Source organism: Tenebrio molitor, chromosome 3, assembly GCF_963966145.1.
Source record: "Tenebrio molitor chromosome 3, icTenMoli1.1, whole genome shotgun sequence".
NCBI classification, from domain to species: Eukaryota; Metazoa; Arthropoda; class Insecta; order Coleoptera; family Tenebrionidae; genus Tenebrio; species Tenebrio molitor.
The window spans coordinates 22091666-22115086 of NC_091048.1; the positions used below are offsets into that span (position 1 = coordinate 22091666).

Here is a 23421-nt window from a genome sequence, read left to right on the forward strand (position 1 = left end):
TTAATTTCTTTATTATTTATGATAATAAAAACATTCGAAGTTCTGTAGTTTATCGTCAGCTGTCGTTTTGTCTAGTTTATTATTAATTGGTACATAATTAATTAAAGGTTTTCATTTCTGACATTTTTTCCCTGCTCACGAAGACGCCTGCTTTATTTCCGAACAAAAACAAAAGCATGAGTGAAAATTTACGGAAACTAATTCACATGCGCGTGGGAGATTTGATGAGAAAATAATCTAAAACTTGTAATGTTAGACTTTTCATGAAAAAACTGTTTTGGCCAATCATGTACAAAAAAAATAAAAAATGTTGGCAATCGTGCCAAATGTAAGCGTGTGTCGGGTTGAAGAGTTGATTGTGAACGCATCACTCGTCAGTCTGCAGAGTAAAAACACAAACAACGCAAAAAGTGAGGTTAGATTTAAACAGCTGATCCGTGATGATCCGTAATCCGTGGTGCGTCCACAATCGACTCTTCAACGCCTACTTTGAGGAGAAATAATGCATGTATGCTATTTTCATATCAATTTTACTACACGATTTTTCAAATGATATTAATTTTTTTTGTCCCTTACATCTCTCACTTTCTAGTTTTTTCGTTTCATTGCTTTTTCTATTTCGGTGATTTACGATCAAACTGCAAAAAAAACTTCAAAAGGAGTATTTATAGAACTCTTTTCATCTTTGGTGTATAAGAATTAACCCCCAAATTTAACGACAAAGCCATCTTATTCTGTTCAGCTTACCAAATTTCGAGTTAAGATTTTGTGTGGCAATTTTTTAATTTGTTTGTTTCGTCAAAAAAGAATTTTCCTTTTCAACAAGATACTTAATTTGCCTCAAAAGTTTCCACAATATTATATCGAGTGTTCAACTGGAAGGTTCATCAAGTAGTCTTTGAATTTTTACAACATTGTGAAGTATGTCTTAGAACTTAGAAGATCAATGACAAAAGTTAGGTTAGGATCACGTTAAGCAGTGACATTTTTGACCAAATTTATTTTATATGTAAGGTGAGTGCCAGGTTATCAAAAAGGTTTATAATTAGAGAAGGACATGTCTCTGGCTATATGTTTGGTAACATTGAATACAAAACCACTTCATTTGAGGAAAATTTAGATGCGTTTTTTATGTTGAAAACATTAATTGCACACCAAGACACTACTGCCTACGTTGTTGACAAGCCAATTGCAAGATATAATTTTCTTGGATAATCTGCTGGCTTTAATTCCTGCACTGCTGTGACACGGTAGGGTTAAAGATGTAAATTCTTGTGTAACATTGTGTGCGCTGTTCCAACAGAGATTCATTTGCTGACCCAATGGTCGGATAGTTGTTTTTGGTGCATTAATTAAATTGAAATTAAATTTAATTAAGCAAGCATTCGGGGCACTTTTCCAGATTCCGCATTATTATCGGAAATTTTTGCATTGTAAATCAAAAATGTTATGTAATTATGTTATTTATTAAATTTAATTAAAGTTCAATTCCACAGAAAACGAAACTCAACTCAAAAAAAGACGTTACAGTCACAAAACACAACTGACAACTATCAAAGAAGGCTTCCTCCTTTTTTCGCTCTTCTTTCATCAAAAACTCATAGCCAATTTGATGAACTTTTCACTTGAACACCCGTTATATAACGAGACGAATTGTATATTTCCAAAAATGTTTTTAATTTGTTTTTCAAAGTACATACTCGTATGTAGTCATCATTCAATGGAATCGAAACAAAAATTTCACTCTTTCTGAGTCTCGACAATGTTTTTACACACTTTCATTCCAATGATTTTACTCTTGACACCTCCAAAAACGCCTTGTTTGCTACAGTGCAAAACTGTATTCACAATTTTCAAATACTTTTTGGAAGCATTTTAGATTAACTCTGCAATGATTCTCCAAAACATCAATTGCAATTGCAAAGGGTCCAGATTTCGACAAGATAGAAGGAATCATCTTTTTTCATTCCACTTCTAGATGGACGTTTTGTACTAAATTGGAGTCCTTTATGTTGCTTGTTTTCAGATTGAGGTTCAAATACGTGTGTGCAGGTTTCCTCATCTATTACGGTGTAGACTACTTTAGCGGTTTTTTAAATTGTATTTTCTTGGAGTTTTTCTACACCCTCCATCGCGTCGATCGTTGCTTTTCAACACAACAGATTTTCAACTCATCGTGCATCATCCTGGTTGGTTAATTTCTTTTAAAGAGAATATTGTGCCATTTTAACTTCTACAAGGGATGGTTTTCTAACTACACTTGTCATTTTTTCCCCTTCCTTCTCTTTTCTGCACTTCATGATTGATCGATTTCGGCTTTCCCTTTTCAAACTGCGACTTTCGTGTCTTTCTGGCGTTTGTTCCATTATTTTTGACTTCCTGTGGCGGATCCGGCGGCGGTCTTCTGAGAATCCAACTAACAACTCATCGTGCCCCTTTTAGAGCTTCTAATTTTAAGACGGCCGGTCAAAATATCGCCCATTAAGAGAAACAATAAAGTCATAACATGAGGGCGCTTTTGGCGGTTCTCATTTCGACCGGGTGGTCGGCCGGTCATCCTGTCCACCAACCCGCCCATTACCATTATGATTTACTGACCACTCAGGTGGGTTACATTTTAATTTTCAGTTAATATACCTGGCTTGCCGACCGGGACACACCTTGTGTTTGTTTTATATCACGACGTGATTACCTTTCTCGTGGGACCGAATCAGGACAGGACCGGCCCAATTCCACTATATTTCATATAAATATTCATAACGTCAAATCTAGTGGTACCAGTGAATTTATATCGGTGACAATTTTTTCCATCGGTATATAAATCAGAACCGGACCGACCATAATTCATAGTTGACAGGGCGACGGCAGGGATTGACCAGTCAGTACATTTGAGCAGGTTTGCGTTGCTTCTAGCTTCAAATTAGAGAATTAAATGCACAAGATGGTGCCCGCTGATATTATAGGTATTTCAGGTAACACGTGAATTATAAGTAATAGTTGTCAAGTGGTAAAGAGAAAATGCGAGGATATTTGCATAATTACGCGTTAGGTTGGCATACTTCCATTCTATGCGAGTTAGTTTCCAGACACTAATAACATACTCAGGTGCTACATTGATTTATCTTGCTTGATGTCTAACTCTTATCACAAGATATCACAACATGATTATCGCAAGAAGAATGGACATTTCACCATTTAACTAATCATCCACCATTAAGCTGTCCCGTACGCACAAAACAAACTCGATCTACGATCTACTTAATCGACTCACCCTTCAGATGTCTCCACTTTTTTACTCATAAATCTACTACTCGAGTCTGTAGGAGAACAAATACTTTGCCCTGAATAAACCTCCAAGTCAGTTGTTATTTGAAATCATTCACACAATTCATAAATTAGACCAGATCTTAAATTAGTTAAAATTAAAAATAAGTTGAGCTTTCCGTGCGACTAATTTGCGTCCACACACCTTTTTCCTAATGATTGCCTCAAGCCCTTCCGAGCCAAATCAATTCTTCGTTCTTTTCCGCTAAAATCCAGTGAAAGTTGTTTTGTTGTAATTTTTTTCTACGGCAAAAAATAAATTAGTATCGACTAATTTACAATTAATTTCGCTAAATTATCACACTCATCTATCAACCAAACAAATAAGTCGGGACAGTTCTTTCAGATTTTCCGCTTTTTGGTAACCGATCCACAACTCCAGTCTGACCTCCGAGTTGATGTTGTTGTTATTGTTGAAAATAACTTTTTAACTTAAAAACCATTAATTATTATGACACATATTGCAGATAACCAAATCCGGTTCTTTACTAATTAAAAGTAATCCAAGTGTTTTTCGAAGTTATTTTGTCACTTGGGATTTACGAAACCAAAATTGGTATCTAATCTCGTTTATTTTTTCTTAAAATTAACACGTCTTTGGGTGAGTAATGTGTCGGGCTTGGGCGATATTGCACGGGATTACGCAATTTGGCTCAATTTTTCCCAATTTTATCGTCGCCGATAAATATCCTGACGTGGAAAACATCAGCGACTCATTGTTTAATTAATTTAATTAGTGTTTCTGCCTAATTAGCGTTGATCAAAGATAATAATAAGAAAATAAACTCGACGAAAATTTTAACCATAACTTATCGAAAGTGAAAGGGAATGTTATTTAACACGAAAATATTGCAAATTAAATATTTGAAAAATAAATTCGACAGACATTAATGGCTGTTCCCCACCTGCAAGAGGTCATTTTTGCCAACGTAGTGCCGGAATTCGATCGGAAATTTTCCTTTTTGTTTGATCGCGCTGTTTGCAGTGGTTTACTGTCGGCTATCGGTTAGGTTTGCTTACAAAACACTGTTATACGTTCCTCCTGATTATTGTTTGATGAGACACGAGCTGTTTGTATTACGCTTGTTTTGTTATCGCGAGTAAATTAAATGAATGCCCGTCGGTGTTCTTCTATTACAACGAAGAACAACTGTAAAAGCTGATAATGATTCTTTGTTTCTGTCGGAAATTATCGCAGGTCATGGGACGCGCCACTCTCCGCATGATACAAGACTTAATCTATTCATTAACCGCATTTAGCACTTGTCCGGTTATTTTTAGTCGAAAAATTCGCGACTCGATTATTGAATCGTCAGAAGCGCAGGATTTTTGTCCGACCGACGGCGGCAAAAGCGCTACCGGCCATAAATTTCGGAGGACGAAGCCTCCGAGATTCTCAAGTATATTTAAAAGCGTAAACGTATTATAATGTAGATAAATGCGATTATTAAATTTGATACCACCCGGTGGTCGAGGCGTCGTAAATTACGGGCCAATAGGTGCTTCTGGTTTAATTTTAAACCGGCGCGCTCTTCCAGATCGAGCTCCCTTGAGATCCCCATTAACAGGAAGGACGTCCGGAAGGAAAGCGCGAGGATCGAAGGTGCTTCCAGAGATTTTGTTTTCGTGCCGGGATCAAAAATTCAAATTAACCAATTAATTTAATATCCACAACTCACGTTGACTTATTCAAATTAAATTCTGATACATTCGAGCTAAGACAGTTAACTAAAATACGATAACCATTTCTGTCATGTAAATAATATAACATCATTAATAATACAAATGGACTGTTTTAAATTATGCGCCGTACGGATTTGTGTACCCGAGATTTTATCAAACTTGTTATAAATTGTTCGGAGGATTCTGATCGCGAATCGGCTAACCTTATATTTCACTCAGGCGGTCATAAATCACCGTTTCCGTCGTCGTACCTGCAACAAATTTACACTCGAGGAGTTTTGATCAGTAGCGAACGAGATTTTCAGTCTCAGGAGTGCGTCAGTACCGCGCCGTTATCCTTGAATCCGGTGCAAGTGTTTATTTGACGACGTTGATTGTCGAAAAAAGTGTAATTATGTACTCGATTCAAGTTCGAAATTGTTTGGTGCGTTTCGAATTCTGGTTCCGAATGGTTCTGGTGCCAGACGAATCCTCTTCGTCACATCGACTGCCGTAATTTTTATTTTAATCTATGACCGTTTGAGAATTTTGCAATAATTCAGGATATCGAATGTCCTCTATTGTGACATGTAAGAATTTTCAAGCACGTTCATATTTTTCAATACATTATAATATTTTTAGCATATTAAGTAGATGATATATGAATATTTCCAGTCGCCTTAAAAATTCATAAACTTCTGGATAGCTCACAGATACCACATACCAGTTGGTGGGTTTTGCCATAGCGAGATTTTCCAAATTTTGATTTTTCGCTTGTCCAACGATTTATTTTAAATAGCTTCTGCTTGCACGGAGAACTGTGTCAGTACAGTCTCTATGAAACATTATAAGCTGCCATCTGCACTTCCTTGCTGGGCTTCGGCAAGACATGTCTGTGGCCGCGTGCCAAGAACGAATTGTGTTAAATGGTCGTATCCTGTTAAGACTTCTTGCAGTTGAATAATAATGAAAATCTATACTTCACTAGTTGCAAAATTGAAATTTAGATCATTCTCCTGCTGTGTCGAAATTCGTCCCATTATCTGATTGGCAGATTTGTTCGCTTTCTGCTGGGTCTTAATTTATGGGCATCAGTGTCCGGCTACTCTGTTGACATTTAAACAAATGACGACAAATTTCAAGAAGTGAAATGTCTTGTATTCTCGTTAATCTAAAATTTTAATTTTAAATTGTTCCAGCCAGATCAGCAACCATTAGTTAGATTTTTTGTGGCACCGGTTAGGTGTCGACAATGCGCTTAATTATTACTCGAAGCAGGAATCGGAGCTTTTGGCGAGTCGCTCGCAGAACAATAATTAGCTGCGTTCGAAGGAATCCGGTAAACCCCCGAGGAATAGATGGCGGTTATGATAAAACATTATTGATTGGCAACTGCGTTCGATTTGCGGCGATTGTATAAAATTCTCTTCTCCGAATCGATTGGGAAATTGAATAATTGAATGTCCGGCTATTGTTTCATAGTTCCTTGCACAGGATAATTATATATTTAATGCGAACGTTAATTAATTGTGGGTAGGTTAGTATGCATCTGCACAGCCAAGATAAAACTTGCGCGTAATAAATGTTGAATAAAACCAAATAAATGTTTTATAGTTCGTAAAACAACAGAGAAGAGGAAGCGTTATTACAAGTTTTATTGACAGAGAACAATGGGCAGCAAGAAAAGCAGTACCACACACAATGAAACGAATTTTAAAATGATTATACAACGCACGACAAACGTACAATTTTACGCCGTTTATCGAGATTTTCCCATGATGAGGAGGCTGTCTGAGCGCTTCGGTTAAAATAAGCCCAAATGAGTCAAAGCATTAACGACAGATTAAGGTTCGGCTTTCGGAAATAGCCTAAACTCATGGGGGTTTTCTACCTGTCATCGTAACGACGTCTTATTTTGGTTCGAACCTCTCGATGGAGAAAATCAAATTGAAGCGGAGAGATCTCGGATTCTTCTAATTTTAGAAACCGCACGGCTGATTTCTTCGCGTTAAACGACACGACCGTGTACTAATTTTCCGACTTATTTATGGCCACTTTTTACGCGTTTTAATTGGCAATAGTGTTTTTGAGGAAATTCGTTGCGTAACGTCGCAAGGGGGGACTTTAATTGCAACCGAGTACCGCTGGACGAGTTCCGAGTAAAAATTACCAGCGCGACATTGTTACGCATGCAAATGCAATCGTGCAGGTGTTATGTTTGAATTAATTAAGTTTTATTAACAGTAATATTAATGATAATTCATATGTTAAGTGGGCTCTCCGATTTTCGAACTCGAGCCAAGTCTCCTTTACAATTATTAATGCTTTATTTATAACCTTTGCGTTCGGCATTAAATTATTTAATAACAATGTGACTGGCTACGTGGTTTATTTTATTTCTAATTGATTTATGGCGATATTGTAATAAGTTCTGCTCTTAAACCGCACACACCTTGTCTGCGTTTTCCCAACCTAAAAATCTCACACTTAATTGCGAATCTAAATTCAGCGCCATTATAATTTGATTAACAATAACCTCCTGGTATGTTGACAGATCCGCATAAAAACTTAATGCTATTATAATTGATCCCATTTTTTCGTGGTGTTAACGATTTATTTAAATTACAAATTCATTTTAATTTTTAATCCTTATCAAATTATCGTGACAGCTACGAAAACGCCAATTTTACTCCTCGTTCCGTACTGGCGCGCCAGAGGGCGCCGACTCCTCAAGGATCGACACCGCTCCAAGTCCTCATCTTGCGTTTTTCGCTCGAATTAAGCAAAGACGCGACTTCCACTTGCCGTTTGGTGCGATTTTCCGGTTGCACTTGTGGTCCGGTGAGTGGTTATTTTCGAAAGTAATGCGGTGAAGCGTTCTTGTAGTGAAAATACATGCACCTCACTTGATGCACACCTGCAGTTGCACGACATACGGCCTTGGCCTCGCGGCCTGCGTCCTGCTGTTTAACGAGAGATTGTACGGCTGTTACCTGTTATCCGTAGTGCCGTTGCAGGAATGTCCGAACGGTCCAGCCGCGCACTTGCCACTTTAAGGACGCATTAAATTAATCAATCATCAAGAGTTGTTAAACATTTTACGCGGACCGTCACAATAACGTCGCTCTTGGATTTGTTTACACGGCAGTTTAGGTGTTACGAAATGGGACTCGGTGTGGAAACGGAGTATAAAGGATGCTTGAAGTTTTATTATTGTCGTTTTTCTCTTTGTACACGTATGGTACGTGCACATGTTGGGTCGAGGGTTTTAATGTCTTTTCGCGGTAGACATAGTTTTTTGTGGTGAGATTCGGTACGAAATCGATGATTTTTGTTAGACACGAACGTGAAAGCGTATTTGCGAGGATGTGTTAATTTCATCGTTCAAGGAACTTGTCGTACTTGTGGTTCGTGTTCATAACTTCGCATGTTAACAATTTTAATGTTGTCGGTGTGACTTGTGGGTGGTATATATAAATCTAGTCTCCGCGCAGTAATATTCTTCCGGAAAACTTCTTGCATCACCGTGGACGTCAATAGATAATACGAAGTACTTTTTTATTTCGTTACCTTTCTCCTGCAGATTTTCTTAAGAATTGCAAGACGCAAGTTCCTTTTGGAAGTTAATTCTTTGAGGATCTCGGATAACTTTTTATTTTTCTCAACCGCAAGTAAGAGATACTTCTACAAAGAACTGCTACAAAGAATAAGGAACACCGAAGACATTTTTAAACGAACAGAATAAACACACATTTGTCCCAAATAGCACATGTAGAATTCTGAGACTCCTGCTTAAATTCCATTTTCTTTTTTTTTCTCTAAATTATTTAAATTTTTTAAAAATACTCAAGAGAGAAATAAAACGATTTAAATGAGAATTTGTATTGATTCAAGTCTTGAACACCAACTGTCGCAAGTTGTGAAGTAACAGTAGTTTTAAGACAACTTGCCATATCGTTTTTTTTTTAATGATATCCAACTGATGTATTAAGGATGCGTAATAACTTCTAGTAATTTCTGTATCTTGCTCGAGCCATATGTACACTTACGCAGTCGTTTAATTCTCTTTTGGAAAAAAGATCATGGAAAAAAATTGTAGTTCTATCTCTGGTAAAAATTGATTTAGCAACATCCTTATTTTCCTTGTTTCGGCAAATGTACATTGTGTATAAAAGTATCGTGTGTTCATTTAAATTTATCCTCAAAGTAGGCGTTGAGGAGTCGATTGTGAACGCACTACGGATTACAGATCACGGATCAGCTGTTCAAATCTAACCTCACTTTTTGCGCGGTTGTTTGTGTTTTTATCACGGCCTCCTAGATTCATAAGAGACTCGTCTCTTATCCGGCCTGCCGCATTCGTAGTTCTAGGCATTATTTTTGTTTTATAGGGTGCGCCACAATACGGGGCTTATGTGTTTTACTGGTTGCCTGCCTTGCAGGAAATTATTGTTTTATAGACGTGTTTTCAATATTTATCAACAGTTTTAACGCACACATACATCTGACACCTTTTCAAAGTCTCAAATGAAAAAGATTTTTTATGAACGGTAAATTTAATTTCAACAATTTTCTTTTTTATAATTTTTTTTTATTTGTCTGAGTGCAAGTTACAAAAATTTACAATGACAGGAAGTTCTAATTTTTAAATAAGTGTCTCACTCACATTTTACCATGAACAGGACAATGAATTAGTGTATTTCCCGAAAGATTGAGGCCAAGATATTCTTCAAAACAAAATTTATATTTTCCTTTGGAATGCTTGGTAGAATTTCTACTATTATTGAAATTATTGTAAATTGTATAGTTTGCGAACGAGAAATTGGAATTTTAGCTTCTTCACTTGCAATGGGTAGATTGTAAAGATTATAATAATGAAGATTTACGATAGTGTAAGTTTATCTACCTGTTAGTTACTAAAAAGGGATGCCAAATATCCGCAAAATGCAGATTGTTTGTCCCTCCTGGAATGAACTGCTCATAGCCGTAAATCATCATTATTATCTATAATGTTTAACCTTCCCAAAACCCATTGCAAGTGAAGAAGCTAAAATTCCAATTTCTCATTCCCAAACTATGCTACACCCACAAATTGATCATTGGGGTAACTTAGCCTTCCTCTATCTTAGTAATAAATTAATTCCAGTAAAGGGATTTTCTTTTTCGAATTTGAATGTTGTAAATGTGACAAGCAATAATCACATCCATGGACTGCCTCCGTTATTTTCATAAAAAAGCTGTTGCCGCCGTCTCAATTTGAAAATTGGTTCTTGGCAAATAAGTAAAGGAAGACAATTTTTCTAGTTTTTCCAGAGAACTATCTTGCAAGGTGACTGAAATATTTACATTGGTCCTTAAATTTTGGAATCTTGGTAACATTTTACTACTTGCATATTCTGCGGCACTCATGATATTACCAGTATGATCTCTCAGTCCTATCTTCTATGCTGCATTTAAAGTGATATCATTGGGTAGATTATGATAAGAAATGTTAACTTTATGTCGTGAACTAATACAACATTTTTTCTTTGTTTGTGGCATTTTTTAAAGTTTCGACTGCACTTCGTTTTTCAAATTGACAATTTATTAAACAAAATGTCATTATTCATACGTATTTTTAGTTGCATATACTAATATATGGGTCACATTAAAGTCGCTAGATGGACATACTATACGGGGAATTTTCAAAAACAGACATTTATCGAATGCGACAGGCCGGATAAGAGACGAGTTTCTTATAAATCAAGGAGGCCGTGGTTTTTATTCTGCAGACTGACGAGTGGTGCGTTCACAATCGATTTTTCAGCGCCAACTTTGAAGATAAATTTAAATGAACACTCGAACACACACAACAAGGCTGAAGTGTTGAATGTTAAAAATCGATAGGTATTTTAATTATGTAATTGTAAGAGAAAGGATCCTTTAGCACCTCTTGGGATAACTTTATAACTGCGACAAACAAATTAAATGAATCCATTATTGTGTGTCAAATTGGGGGCGGAACTGAGTATAATAACCGACGGGTAATCGCAACAGTTGATTCGAATAATTTTTCCGGTATCAGATGATGTCAGTCGATCTTATCGTCGCTCAGAGCACTTTTTCGAAAATTTCGAAATTTTCTAGAATTGGTGTTTATGTAACGGCGTGTCGGGAGTGCCGTTGAAAGCGCATTTTTTATCGAATAACGATTATTAAATTGTCCGGCTCGTTAAAATATGCAAATTGCGTGTCTGTTGAAAATTTTGTAGAAAATCGGTCCTCTGGCTACGTCGGGCCGCGCGTTCCCTGACATACGAGAGATATTGTTAAAAATGTATTTACATAAAAGCGTAATAATTTCACGGAAACAAAATGAAAAAATCGCGAACAAATTTCTCATTTATTTAGATATGGATCTCTGGCTTAGCGTTTGCATCGACTTTTAATGCCCGTGTATTCATTACGTAATATCAATTTGCGATCTGCATAATGATACGCAATATATCATACGTGTCAGCGACTTACAATGGTGGCAAAGCTGTTCTGGGGAATGTTATATGATTCCCACCTGATGTCTTCGGGTACTGTTATCACTGGCAAAAAATCTGATCTACGTCGGCATTTTCGCTAATCGTATTATTTATAACTAGGATTTAATTTTTAATAAACGCTCGAACTTACATCAAACGAAAGTCATTTTTTTCACTTTGTCTCCACGGGGTTATTAATGTGGACTGACGGAGTTTAATCAGATCGTGGCTCGTTATAGAAGTCTGCCAGAGTTTTAATATTACAGAAATAAAACCTCTCCCGGAATTAAATCACGGTTTTATCGAGTCTACAAATTAGACACTCGTTTTTTTTTTGTAATATGGTTATAAAATGAGGAGTAGCCGAAGGATCCGATTTCATCGACGTTATAAAAATCTATACATATTCTCTTCAAAGCGGATACTTTGCAATAAGATTCCCACATAATTCACCAGTCAGTATTATTAATAGTTGTCTGTTCAAGATATTTGTGCTTGAATAAAACGGACTCTTTCACGGCTGAAATCTCTCGATATCGAAAATATTCCCCAACAATTTGAAGTCGGTTTCAGTGTAGCTCACGACAACTAAATTCATTTTGTACGGTAAATATTTTGTCTCGTGTAGTTACAAGTGATGATCTTTCTTTTAACAAAATTACTATTTTTTGTAGTAGAGTTTTATATTCATGTTTTTTATTTAGACTGTCTGAAATACATACTTTTTTTACTTCTGATCTAATAAATAAGCCATCATTACAAAATAACCTAGCTGTACTTAAACTCCGTTCACGTTGTTTTGGCATAATGGGAGGCCATGATTTATTTTTTTAACGTTGGACACACTGTTTGATTTCCGTCACTAAAGTGCCTGACATGCGGACCCGTCAAAATGAACATAACATGTTGCTGAATTTTCCGCGATGTCTTCCTTTGCAAGCTAGTAAAACTGACAACAATGCACTAGACATTGACGCTATTTATAACCTCAAACTTAGAAAAGCATAACCTGATTCAACAGACATCTTTACTACCCCATTAAATGCAAAATTTCCATGGCCTCCCATTATGCCAAAACAACGTGAATGCATTTTAGGTGTTCATATTTATAACTTTGAAAGCTTTTGAAATTTTTTTGCACTTACAATGAGAATGATAAAAGAATAATACTTTACGCAAGCATCATGAAATTTTTTATAAATTATGATTCCGAAATATTTCTACCTTCAGATCAACAATTTTCTAAACATAAAGCACTAGGACTTTGGACATTTCGTTTGAAGTAAATTACAATCCTTTCGCATTTTACATCAACAAGTCCTCTAAATTTTTGAAACCTTAAGAAGGAACTGCAGCGAAGAATGATTGAGCATCTGCTAAAGCAGTTGTTCTTAATTCCTCCTGATATTCTTATTCTGAAAACGACTGGTGAGTTGAAAGCTCTTTGTTTAAAAGCTTTCCGGCAAATTTCCATTGTAATTTAATTATTAATACAAGATTGTAATGAAGGTTATTTCAGATAATTTTTGTACTTTCTTTGTTGTTGTTTGTTCTTTTAATGTGTAATTACAGGCCATGTTAATAATTAAATACATACATACCGAGTGATCAACAAGAAAACAAATCAAGAGTGCTACCTCATCTTTACTTTTATTGAAACGTCTGTCTTAGCTTAATCGTACACATACATATGTGTACTTGCTATACATGGTCGTTTTATTGGTTGCATACCTCTCAAAAAATCTATTATTAATTAATTAATTATTAATAATTAATGCTTTAACTTCAATGGTAAAACTAATTTTACTACTTATTCTAAGATAATTTTTGCTTACAATTACAAGCAACTTTGCCGAAATCGAAAACTTTTTTTCAAGGTTAACACCAACACCGTTGGTTTAAAACTGACGTTTGTTTGACATTTCACCCAAAAATCTGCTTACCAATGGCGTCACGTTTGGCAATAAAACTAGTTGTGTGTTTATTTTACAAATTTTCTCCATTATCAGATAATAATAATAAAATGCATTATTACAACGTCTGAAATTCATGAGAAATGATTTGTTATTAAGTAGCGTTTGAGACCACAAATTGTCTACGCCCATGCATTTGCACAGGATTCCGCTACGACGTGACCGATAATTTGCAACGCCTGCTTGGATTTGCTTTCTTTTTGATCACTTTGGACAAGTGCATAGTATTTGCTGTAAGACTTTGGCTTAACCGTCAAAATTCCATCAAGGTTCAAGGACCACCCCAAAACCTTTCGTTTCGGAACACCTGTATCGAAAAATCTCCCTCGATCAGGTTTGAGGTTATGTAAGTCCCCACATTTCTTCATATAATCTAATCATAGCTAATTTTTCTCGTTGTCTTAGGAGCCGTCCAGATCCTTGCTTTCGGAAACTAATTTTATTTTTTATTTTAAATTTAAAAGCAATTACGGCTTCAGTAGCGCAAGCGTCTTGTCATCAAAATGGTTGACATATAATTGACATTTTACGTTGCCAACCTAAAAACATCTAATGACTTGTGGCTCATACCAACATGACAACATTCTGACAACTGTTTAAAAAAAAGAACTTTAACTGGTTAAAATATTTTTTTAACATAATGTCTAAAATAATTTGCGTCTCGTGAATTTTGGGGTTAAAAAAAAAACATCTGAAATGAATACTGGATGAGAAATTTTTTTAGACGCACTGTATAAACTCGTTCTGGCTGTTTACTGACCACACCTTATTGCATGTTGTGTATTTTAACGATTTTTAGCGAATATTTTCCACTGCATAGTAACATCAATTTGTCTGTATTGACCAAACAAAATTTCATTCACGATTTGCGAACTGGACCGCTAGGATGATCGATCAACTTGTCGATTTGATTCAGATTTTGTTTGAACTTTGTGAAGGCAAAACGTTATTATTATCACAACCGAGTTTCCACATTATGAAATCTTTGCGAATGTCGGAAAGGTTTTTCCTTTTGTTATCCGATAGTTTAGGTAAAAGCAAACTTCGAGCCTGGAGTACCTGGAAACAATGATAAATAATATAAAAAGCCGGTCGAGATTGAAAGGATGCTTTTAACAAATTAAAACAAACTTTTGAAAATCACGAGAGAATCAAAAGCACCATCGGAGGGATGAACCGTGACCGAGAAAAAAAACTGGACAATGAAAACACATTTAAGGTTATCAAAACGGAATTAGTGATTCAACGTGGAGATATTTTCCCATTTGGCTATTCGGCCAAACGCGATCCCATCCGCAGGTGTAGAGAGAAATATGTCGGTGTCAGTTAACAGGTGTTCCGGCTGGCGCATTAGCATTTTTCAGCCATTTTCAGGATGTTCTGCTTTTTTTACAATTTGGGTCAATCCGATTGGTTACGTAATAACGTAGGTGGAAATGTTGGCACTACTCTCAAGGTCCGTGCGTACGTTCAAGATCATTTGTCCGGCTGGGTCAACTGCCACGGGGCCGTTAACCTCGCGGATTCTCGGCCACGCTGAAATCGCCTCCGTCACCGGCGGACCTGGTGAAATCGCGGAAAACCACAAAACGGATGCCGGACTTTCGGTTTCTCGCTGTCCCGATCTGTTCGGACAATCCGGAATTCGTCCGAACTGGGCCCTCAAAATTCCATCCGAATCAATCGATACCTCGCTCAATTAGCTCCGGCTTAGTGAACACGTAATCGTTTCATTTTCAGGCTTAATTTGACGCTGACGTACAACACGATCCGAGTAAATGCGATCGTGTTGTAACAAATTTCGAAATTTTTCGTCTAATTTATTGTTGTCGTTCGAGAATTCCAGATATCTTAACTCTCTCTATATTGTCTGTCGGAATTTCTGGTATCCCATCTGAATTTTCGGAATTCGTGGCCGTGCTCCAGATGAATTGTTTGTCAGCATTACAGGAATTTCGATGCACTCGCCCATTGTCGCATCGCTGAAACCCAGTCGTAATAGATAGTGGAGTTTTTCGACACGGCATTCAGGCCGCGCAATCAAATTGCACCTGATATGGATGCGTATAACGTGTGTTCAACAAAATTTATGATCGAGTGGCCTTTTGTTTCCGTTAACGTGTCCCATTAAATATTTCGTGAAACAAGAAGCATAGGATTAAAGAGTGGAAGCCGAAAAATTTGGGAAATAATATGAAATGAACCAAAAACTTCAGTTAGTCGTTTATCACAATATGTGAAGATATGATCAAAATGAGGTTACGTATCTGAAGGATTTGTCAAGTGAAAAGTTGACCTACGTGTGGAATAGAGAGAGAAAAACCACGGCCTGCTGACCACAAATTTATTTGAACACTCGTTACCTACTTGCTGAAATTATTAATTATTTTCTGATACACAACACTGTATCGGCTAGTTATTGCAGGTGTGAGGTATTTTATGATGTAACACTTAAATTATCTGATTAACATTGCAAATACAATCACAGCTGTTGTGATGAAACGGGAAAGGACAAATTTGGATTTGAATCTCATCAATTTCAATTTGAACACAAAATATTTTTTCTTAAGCTAGTTTGACACGATGCTAAATTTTATAGAAAATTTGTTAGAAAATGAGAGAGACCCTCGATCAGGACCAATGAACGATCAGCATCATAGTCTGTCTTTGTTACTCCTGATCGTTCATTGGTCCTGATCGAGGGTCTCTCTCATTTTCTAACAAATTTTCTACAAAATTTAGCATCGTGTCAAACTAGCTTAAGAGTTTTGGTTTTAAATTGTTTTGTTATTTATATTGCAACACATTCCTTTAATGTCTGACCCATTAAGCTGATTTAAATTTATCCTCAAATTTGGCGTTGAAGAGTCGATTGTGAACGCATCACTCGTCAGTCTGCAGAATAAAAACACAAACAACGCAAAAAGTGAGGTTAGATTTAAATAGCTGATCTGTGATCGTAATCCGTGGTGCGTTCATAAACGACTCTTCAACGCCTACTTTGAGGAAAAATTTAAATGAACACCCGTTACTATGTTATAAACATCTTCCATGGGAATGTAATTTATTTAACAACAAACACAAGTCCAATGGATTGGGTAATAAAAATAATTCACTTTTGTCAATGAGTGTCTTTCGAGAAATGAAAAACTCTACGTATTTTAGGTCCAGATTTTGAGAGAAAAACTTTGACCGGTCTTCTGAAAACATCAGATTTAAATGCTATATACAAATTTCAGCTGTTAGATGCTTTAGATTGTCTTAGAAGTAAAAGTTCTTTGTACCATTCGACGCGTTGTTTCTTTTGATTCTCTAGTAAATCAAGGGAACCAAATAGCACAAATTTTTCGTGTCTTGGTTCAAGGAACCTCTTATAATTCAATAGATCCTCTTCTATTACTTCGAATAGCGTCTATATTTGGTGTTCTTTCACGTAAATCTTCATACTAAGTGAAAGCTTCTCCAACTCGAATTTGTTGTACTAGTTGTAAAACAGTTATCTCGGAAGATACTTCTCTACCCACACCACATTTAGGTATTTAAAAAATTCTAAAGGAAATATGAATGTTAAAGGAAACAGATTATCGAATATTTTACTACTGTGAAAAAAAATCAAAGAAATTAGTTGTAAACGTTTGAAATAGTTATTTACTAATGTAAATATTTTAAAATACACCTACATACCGCACTCTGATGAGTGTGGTAGGTGTATTTTAGAGCGCGACAACTAGGTTTCAGGCACGCCACAAAGCCGAGTGCCTGATTATTTGGAGCGATGTAAAATACCCACCGCACGACATTTGTGTTAGATTTTTCGGCTGAGAAAATGTTTTATTTTGCACTTTTGCAGATTTCTATGAAATAACAGTGCGGGAGTTTAATAAACGGATAGTATGTTGTAAGAAGACAGTTTTAAAGGGAAAAAGTATACGTGTATTATTAATCTATTCATTTTATATACTAACTGTCTAATCTAAGTATACTAAATACTACATACACATACATACTCGTATTTTATGCTTTTTAAAAATAAATGAAAAATGAATTATGAGTAGGTATAATTTATGAACTTATATTACAAAGGTGAAAGTAATTAATGACTCTCAAATGCATTTTTTTTCTTCCGGAAACAGTGGCGTAATTACTAGAGGGACAATCGACGGCCCCCCCGGGACTACACTTCTGGAGTCAGTCGTCTTCGACTAAAAATTGTTAATTCTGCAGTGCAAACCAAATTTAATTGTACTTCGAGGTGTTTCTAAGTCAAGTAGACTTCATAGGTTTCTGAAAAAGTATTCGTATAAATACAATTTGCGAACACAAAATCAAGAAAGTTATACTCTTGGGATTTATTTTGCATTAAGGGTTGAGCATCCAATTAGTAAATGTTACAAAATAAAATAAAAATTTATTATCTTACATATTGTCTTGTAGAAATAGAAGTACGAATAACTTTTAGTTACGCCACTGGTGTAAGGAGTCATAATTTACGTATTGTTTTTAAATTTAGATATATGGATATAATTTTTTTGTAAACCTAGTGTACCATAAGACATCATCAGACATTAAAATATGTCCATTCAAAAATCAAAAAAAACCACCAACGTCGCATTTTGCTCGATAATTACTATCGGCAACGCTGTCTAGTGTAAAATTTGGTGAGAATTGTAATTTTGAAGTTACGTACAGTCGCGAGCAATAAATTTTGGTCGTCAAGGTCATTCTTTGACGCAATCGAAAATGCTCCATTGTAAAACAGTCGTAAATATCATAACCTATCATCATGTTGTATGACATTAATTGTCATTTTTTCTCGCATAATCAGGCAGGGAAATTTTTTAAATTTGTGACAATCTAACCAAATTTTGAAATGACATTGACGACCAAAATTTATTGCTCGCGACAGTACATACGAGTATTTATTTATTAAGTGTTTTTTTGTGTTTAAGTAAAAAGAATAAGAATTATGAAACGTGCTGAGCAATAATAAAACAATTTGAACGAAATTCAAAGCAATTTAATTTTTATTTTGAATCAAATAAATGTCAACTCAAAATTTATAGTTACCAACATAGTATGAAAAAATAACTAAGTAGGGTTTTTTAAACATAAAGCAACATGTGGTGGTTTTTTGATTTTTGAATGAACTATACAAAATGGTACTGAAAATTCTAAATAAACTAGGCAAAAATGAATAGGGAATTCCACAATTTTTCTTGGAAAGCAAAATAATTGCCCCAATCCTCCCATATACATATTCCTAAACACTAGATAAATATAAAATGTTACATGTATTTGAAACATTACATTTGGTAAAAATCCTCTCCTTATTGATACATTTCATTACAAATTTTAAACTGTAGTTTATAAAAAATTCAAAAAAGAAAAAATTCCCTATTTATTTTTGGATAGTTTATTTATATAGTTTAGGCCCAATACTGATCTTCTGAGGTACGATGTACGAGTTGGGAGTAATCTCTGTCAAAATGAATAAACCGTTGTGACCTTTCCGTCTGAGATAAATTTGAGCACCTAGTCGGTTAACCTCTTTTGCTGACAATAATTTACAACTGCTGAGTGTGTGGTAGTCCAGGTTGTTTCCAAGGAGCGCCATTAGATGCCGGTTGTTTTTTTCCACGGCTCTGTTGAGACCTTCTCCAATTAACTCCCTTAGGGTTTATTTAATGTTTTTTTTCTTGAGCTTGCACGTACAACGAGCGAGATTGAGGGGCAACAGCATCGGCCTCTGAACGGTCATCTGCGGCAAACTTCCAGGATATTACGGAGCGCGCTCGAGCAACTGGCACTTGTCGATTGGTGCCTTTTACTGTTATGGTCTTCATTAAGACATAATAACTATCAATTTCAACATAAATTTCCTGATAAGGAAGAGCTCGCTCCTTGCAATCACGATAATAAGCCTATAAAGCTCCTGCATGACGGAACGTTAATAACAATTTTTTGCCTCCACGTCGATTCTTCTAATCCAGTGAATTTCTTTTGCAGAGGGCAAAAGAGCGCACTGCCAGAACGAAGGGGACCCGGTGTCCGTCGACCACATAGACAAACACAATTGTTTCTCCTGTATATGCAAGGTAATCCTCGGGAATTGGACGTCGGAGCATTATAATTCTTGCGGAGGCATTCTCGAAATTCCTCACATATCATCACCGTAATTCTACACCGCGCGTTTTTATAAGAGTTATTAATTTTGTTTACGAATTCTGCAACTGGTTTTACGAACAACAGACCATAACTCAAATCCGTTGCTGGGTACAACGTCTCGCCATTTAATTACCGCCGTTGTTTCGGTCCCGGTCGAGTATTTACTATTCTTGTGTAAATATTTCGTCCGACGTAAATCTCTCGATGACAATATTGTTGACATACCTGTTGGTTTGATTGACATTTTGACGGCGTGAAGTGTTGCTGCCAACAACAGGCGTTTCTTGATCGCTCCTTTTTGTTTTTAGGTTAACAGGTGGATGACCATGGGAGAGATACATTGAACTTTCTTTTTGATTAATTACCAAATTTAAATATCACGCTTCATAAACGCACTCGAAATTGCGTCCCTCCCATTGCCGATTAACAAATTGCGATTTCGCAACCTCGATAATCCTTCGGCCTTTGGAAAAATGTAACAAACTCTACGGTCTCCGCTTCGCCGCAATTTACCTTCTTGTTTACAATCGGAAACTGGTTTTTGTATTATTGATATAAATGCTCTATCGCACTGAGGTCGCGCTTATTACAGGATTACATTTGTACCGGAAATACCACGTATGTAAGCAATACACCGTCGTTCTTAGAAAGCCGGTGACAACGAGATTGTTTATTTTTTTTTATTGTTTGTTTTGTTTATTGTTTTCGAACACCACAGAAGCCACTTCACTTTCTGGCTGCGGCGGTGGTTGGCGGCCGTCAGAATGGATGATAAAAATGAAGGAAACACCACTTATCATCCGCGGAAGTTTGCCGTTTACATCCTTGTTTATTATTGTGTTCCAATCTGCGAATAATAAAAATATAAGTCGCTGCAGCCGATTATCGTGAACAAATAGGTATCTATAAATAGAGTCTACTTATGTGGGTTGATTGATGGATTTCCATTTTCATTCTTTATCGCACAGCACTACATAACTGGATCACTCTCGATTTTAATTCAGCTTCTGCAAGTTTTTCGCTCGATTCATTTAGTTTCTACTTTTTGCGACATTCAATTCAATTTTCTGCTTACCTGCTTTTAAATTATGGAAAATCAGATATGTATTAATATGGGTCTTTACGTCTGATAAATTCAAATAAGTATGTATGTATTTCTTTTGTGGTTCCTATATCCTATCCTACTTATTATTGTAGAAAACTACTGTTTCTTGCAACTTACTTCAGCAATTCCGTTTTTTTCAGTAATTTTTTTATCTTTATAATATTTGAATATTTGAATATCCTGTTTCTACTATTCAGTTTTTTATATTCTTATTACCTTCACTGCCTTCACATTTCTGAAGTTTTCGTTGTTCCATTTACTTATACTCCAGCTTTACTTGACATAGGTATATGTACTCGTAATCATCTATATCTTTACATTCTGAATAATATTTTTCAATATTATGTATATCTTTATAACCTTGACGATTAATTAATTAAGATTATTTGTTTTCGTAAAATTTTTATAATTCTTAGGTAAACATGTCCCGTGATTTGTAAGAAACAAGTTATTTTATCGAAAGTATAGATGAATATAACTATTTCGGTCATGATGGTGTTCAAATTTTAATGATTTGTTCAAGAAAATATCAATAAAGTAAAGAACAAATAGTAATCTAATTGTACATTTGCAGTCGTTATTTTTAATTAATTTAATAAACTAATCGCTGTCTGAACTAGTTTCTCATTTTTAAATATTTTTAGAACACAACTTGGTCTGTGTGTATTAATTGTGGTCAGTAAATAATCAAGTGTAAACTAAAAAAAAAACCTTTGAACGCAGCTAGTTAAAACTCAACAAAGCTAACAATGATATAATGTATGAAAGTTAATTTTTTTAGAGGTTTATTACATGGGTTTTTTCCTAATTGATCTAATTGTAAGAATGAAAGGGCCTCTAGCAATGTTTGTAGCAAACTCGTGCAAAGGAGTTATTGTTCTGGCTGATTTTGTTCTTTTGAAATATGTATGTACTTTAATATAAATATTTATGATAAAACCTAGAACCGACGGAATTGAAAATGCAACTCGCAATACATTTCCAAAGTTAAGGGGATCATTGTTTTTTCGTTTAAAAAACATAAAACATAGTTAGCTGTCCAGTTACGTAAATTTTGACATAAACGTCATTCACTGGTTTAAATGAAATTGTGAAAAAACGAAGGGTTTTTTGGAAAATGTTTATTATCTGGATAAACGCGCAACGGCAGAAGCATTTTTATTACATTCATCATAAATGAGGATCATGTCTTTTTTCTCATCGTTCGAAATCATTTTAATCGTCGTATTTTAACTTTCTCGTAAATGTCAGTTGTGACAAATAAAATTATTGAAAGCAAAGTCATCATGGATTCGTAATTTCATTTTAAAACAATACGATATTTAAAATAGCCACGTTAACTTTGGAAATGTATTATGGGTTGCATTTTCAATCCCGCCGGGCTCATTATTATCACTCGTGAAATACCCTGAATACATATTTTGGAAGTTCAGCTCGTTAATAATTTGAGACATGTACGATGTTCAAACAAGAACAATGCAACGAAAGGAATCGTTCATTTTAAATAACACGTGTTCAATTGAAAAGCTCATCAAATTGGCTTTGATCTTTGTCGCTATCTTTGTCTAACCAACTTAATTTACGATGTTTTTGTCTTTTAAAAAATAAAGTCAAAGCCAACTTGATGAACATTTTAATTGAACACTTGTTATAATCTTCCTATGTGTTCCCCTTTTTATTGTTTTTTTCGAAGTAAAGAATTGTTGTATATTGTTTTTTTTTTCGACATTTGTTTCTATGGGTATGGCATGCAATTCCTCGAAATTCAAACAGTTATAGTCATCTTTACTTGATGCTTTATTCTTTACTGTTGTCTGTTCCCCCTATTTCTCGCGTTTCTTCAATTTGATTGACTCGTTTTCCTTTTTATTCAAATTCTACTTAGAAGGAGAGTATTTTTCTATCGCTATTTTTCCACTAATTTTTTATCGTCCCTGGCATGATTAATCCTCGGAGCTGAACAAATTAATTCCAGAAATTAAAAAAAGCTGCTTCGAGTAGATTTCAAAGTATAATTGGTTTTGTTCGGAGCTTTAGATTGTCTCGATAAAAAAACCATTCCTCGAATTATCTCTAGTAGATTTTGAAGTATCTTTTCCTTCTTCAACTAATGGAACGTTAGTAACAAGGAAGAAAATCAATGTACGTAAATATATTCGGATTTAATAGCACAGAAACTATGTATTATCTCTTTGTAAAATTGTTCTGTAATGAGTGGAACAATATTTTTTTGGTAGGTATATTGTGCAACCTGAATGTTAATGATTTCATCAATCGAAGGTTTTCCACCGATGTATACAGTGTTATGAAAATCATAAAATAATCACAAGAAATCTGTAGAATAACTGTTACATTTCCCGTAGGGAATTCTCACGTATTACATGGTCACCATGTAATAGTAAAACACTGTTTTCTTTTGAAGCATGTGGCCATTGTGTGAAGTTTTTAAACCATTGAAAAAAATACATGTATCAATCTGCAACCAGCCGCTGGAATGCCAGACCTGGTTGAATCTGGTGAAGTCTCTCCGTCCCTGCGAAAGGGAGTCGTCTTTGATTTTCATGCCGCAAAATATGAAGAAGCATCACACATAGTTTCCACTGGCACTCATATAAACGTCGGTTTTCTCTCTTTGTGCACTTGACAGAGCTCCAACTGGTTTTTTAGAGCTCTTTGAACT

The 23421-nt window shown here is 35.5% G+C and overlaps 1 protein-coding gene across 3 annotated transcripts in view; it reads left to right on the forward strand.

Annotated features, from left to right (window-relative positions):
• Positions 1 to 23421, forward strand: part of LOC138125425 (BMP-binding endothelial regulator protein-like) — a 53352-nt gene that overhangs the window by 17494 nt on the left and 12437 nt on the right. For 2 of the 3 annotated variants that reach the window (XM_069040725.1, XM_069040723.1), the window contains exon 4: positions 19478 to 19566. The exons of the other annotated variant lie outside the window; for it this stretch is intronic. In XM_069040725.1, coding sequence (XP_068896826.1) covers positions 19478 to 19566 — 89 coding nt within the window. The remainder of the gene's footprint in view (positions 1 to 19477; positions 19567 to 23421) is intronic. 3 annotated transcript variants of the gene reach the window in all.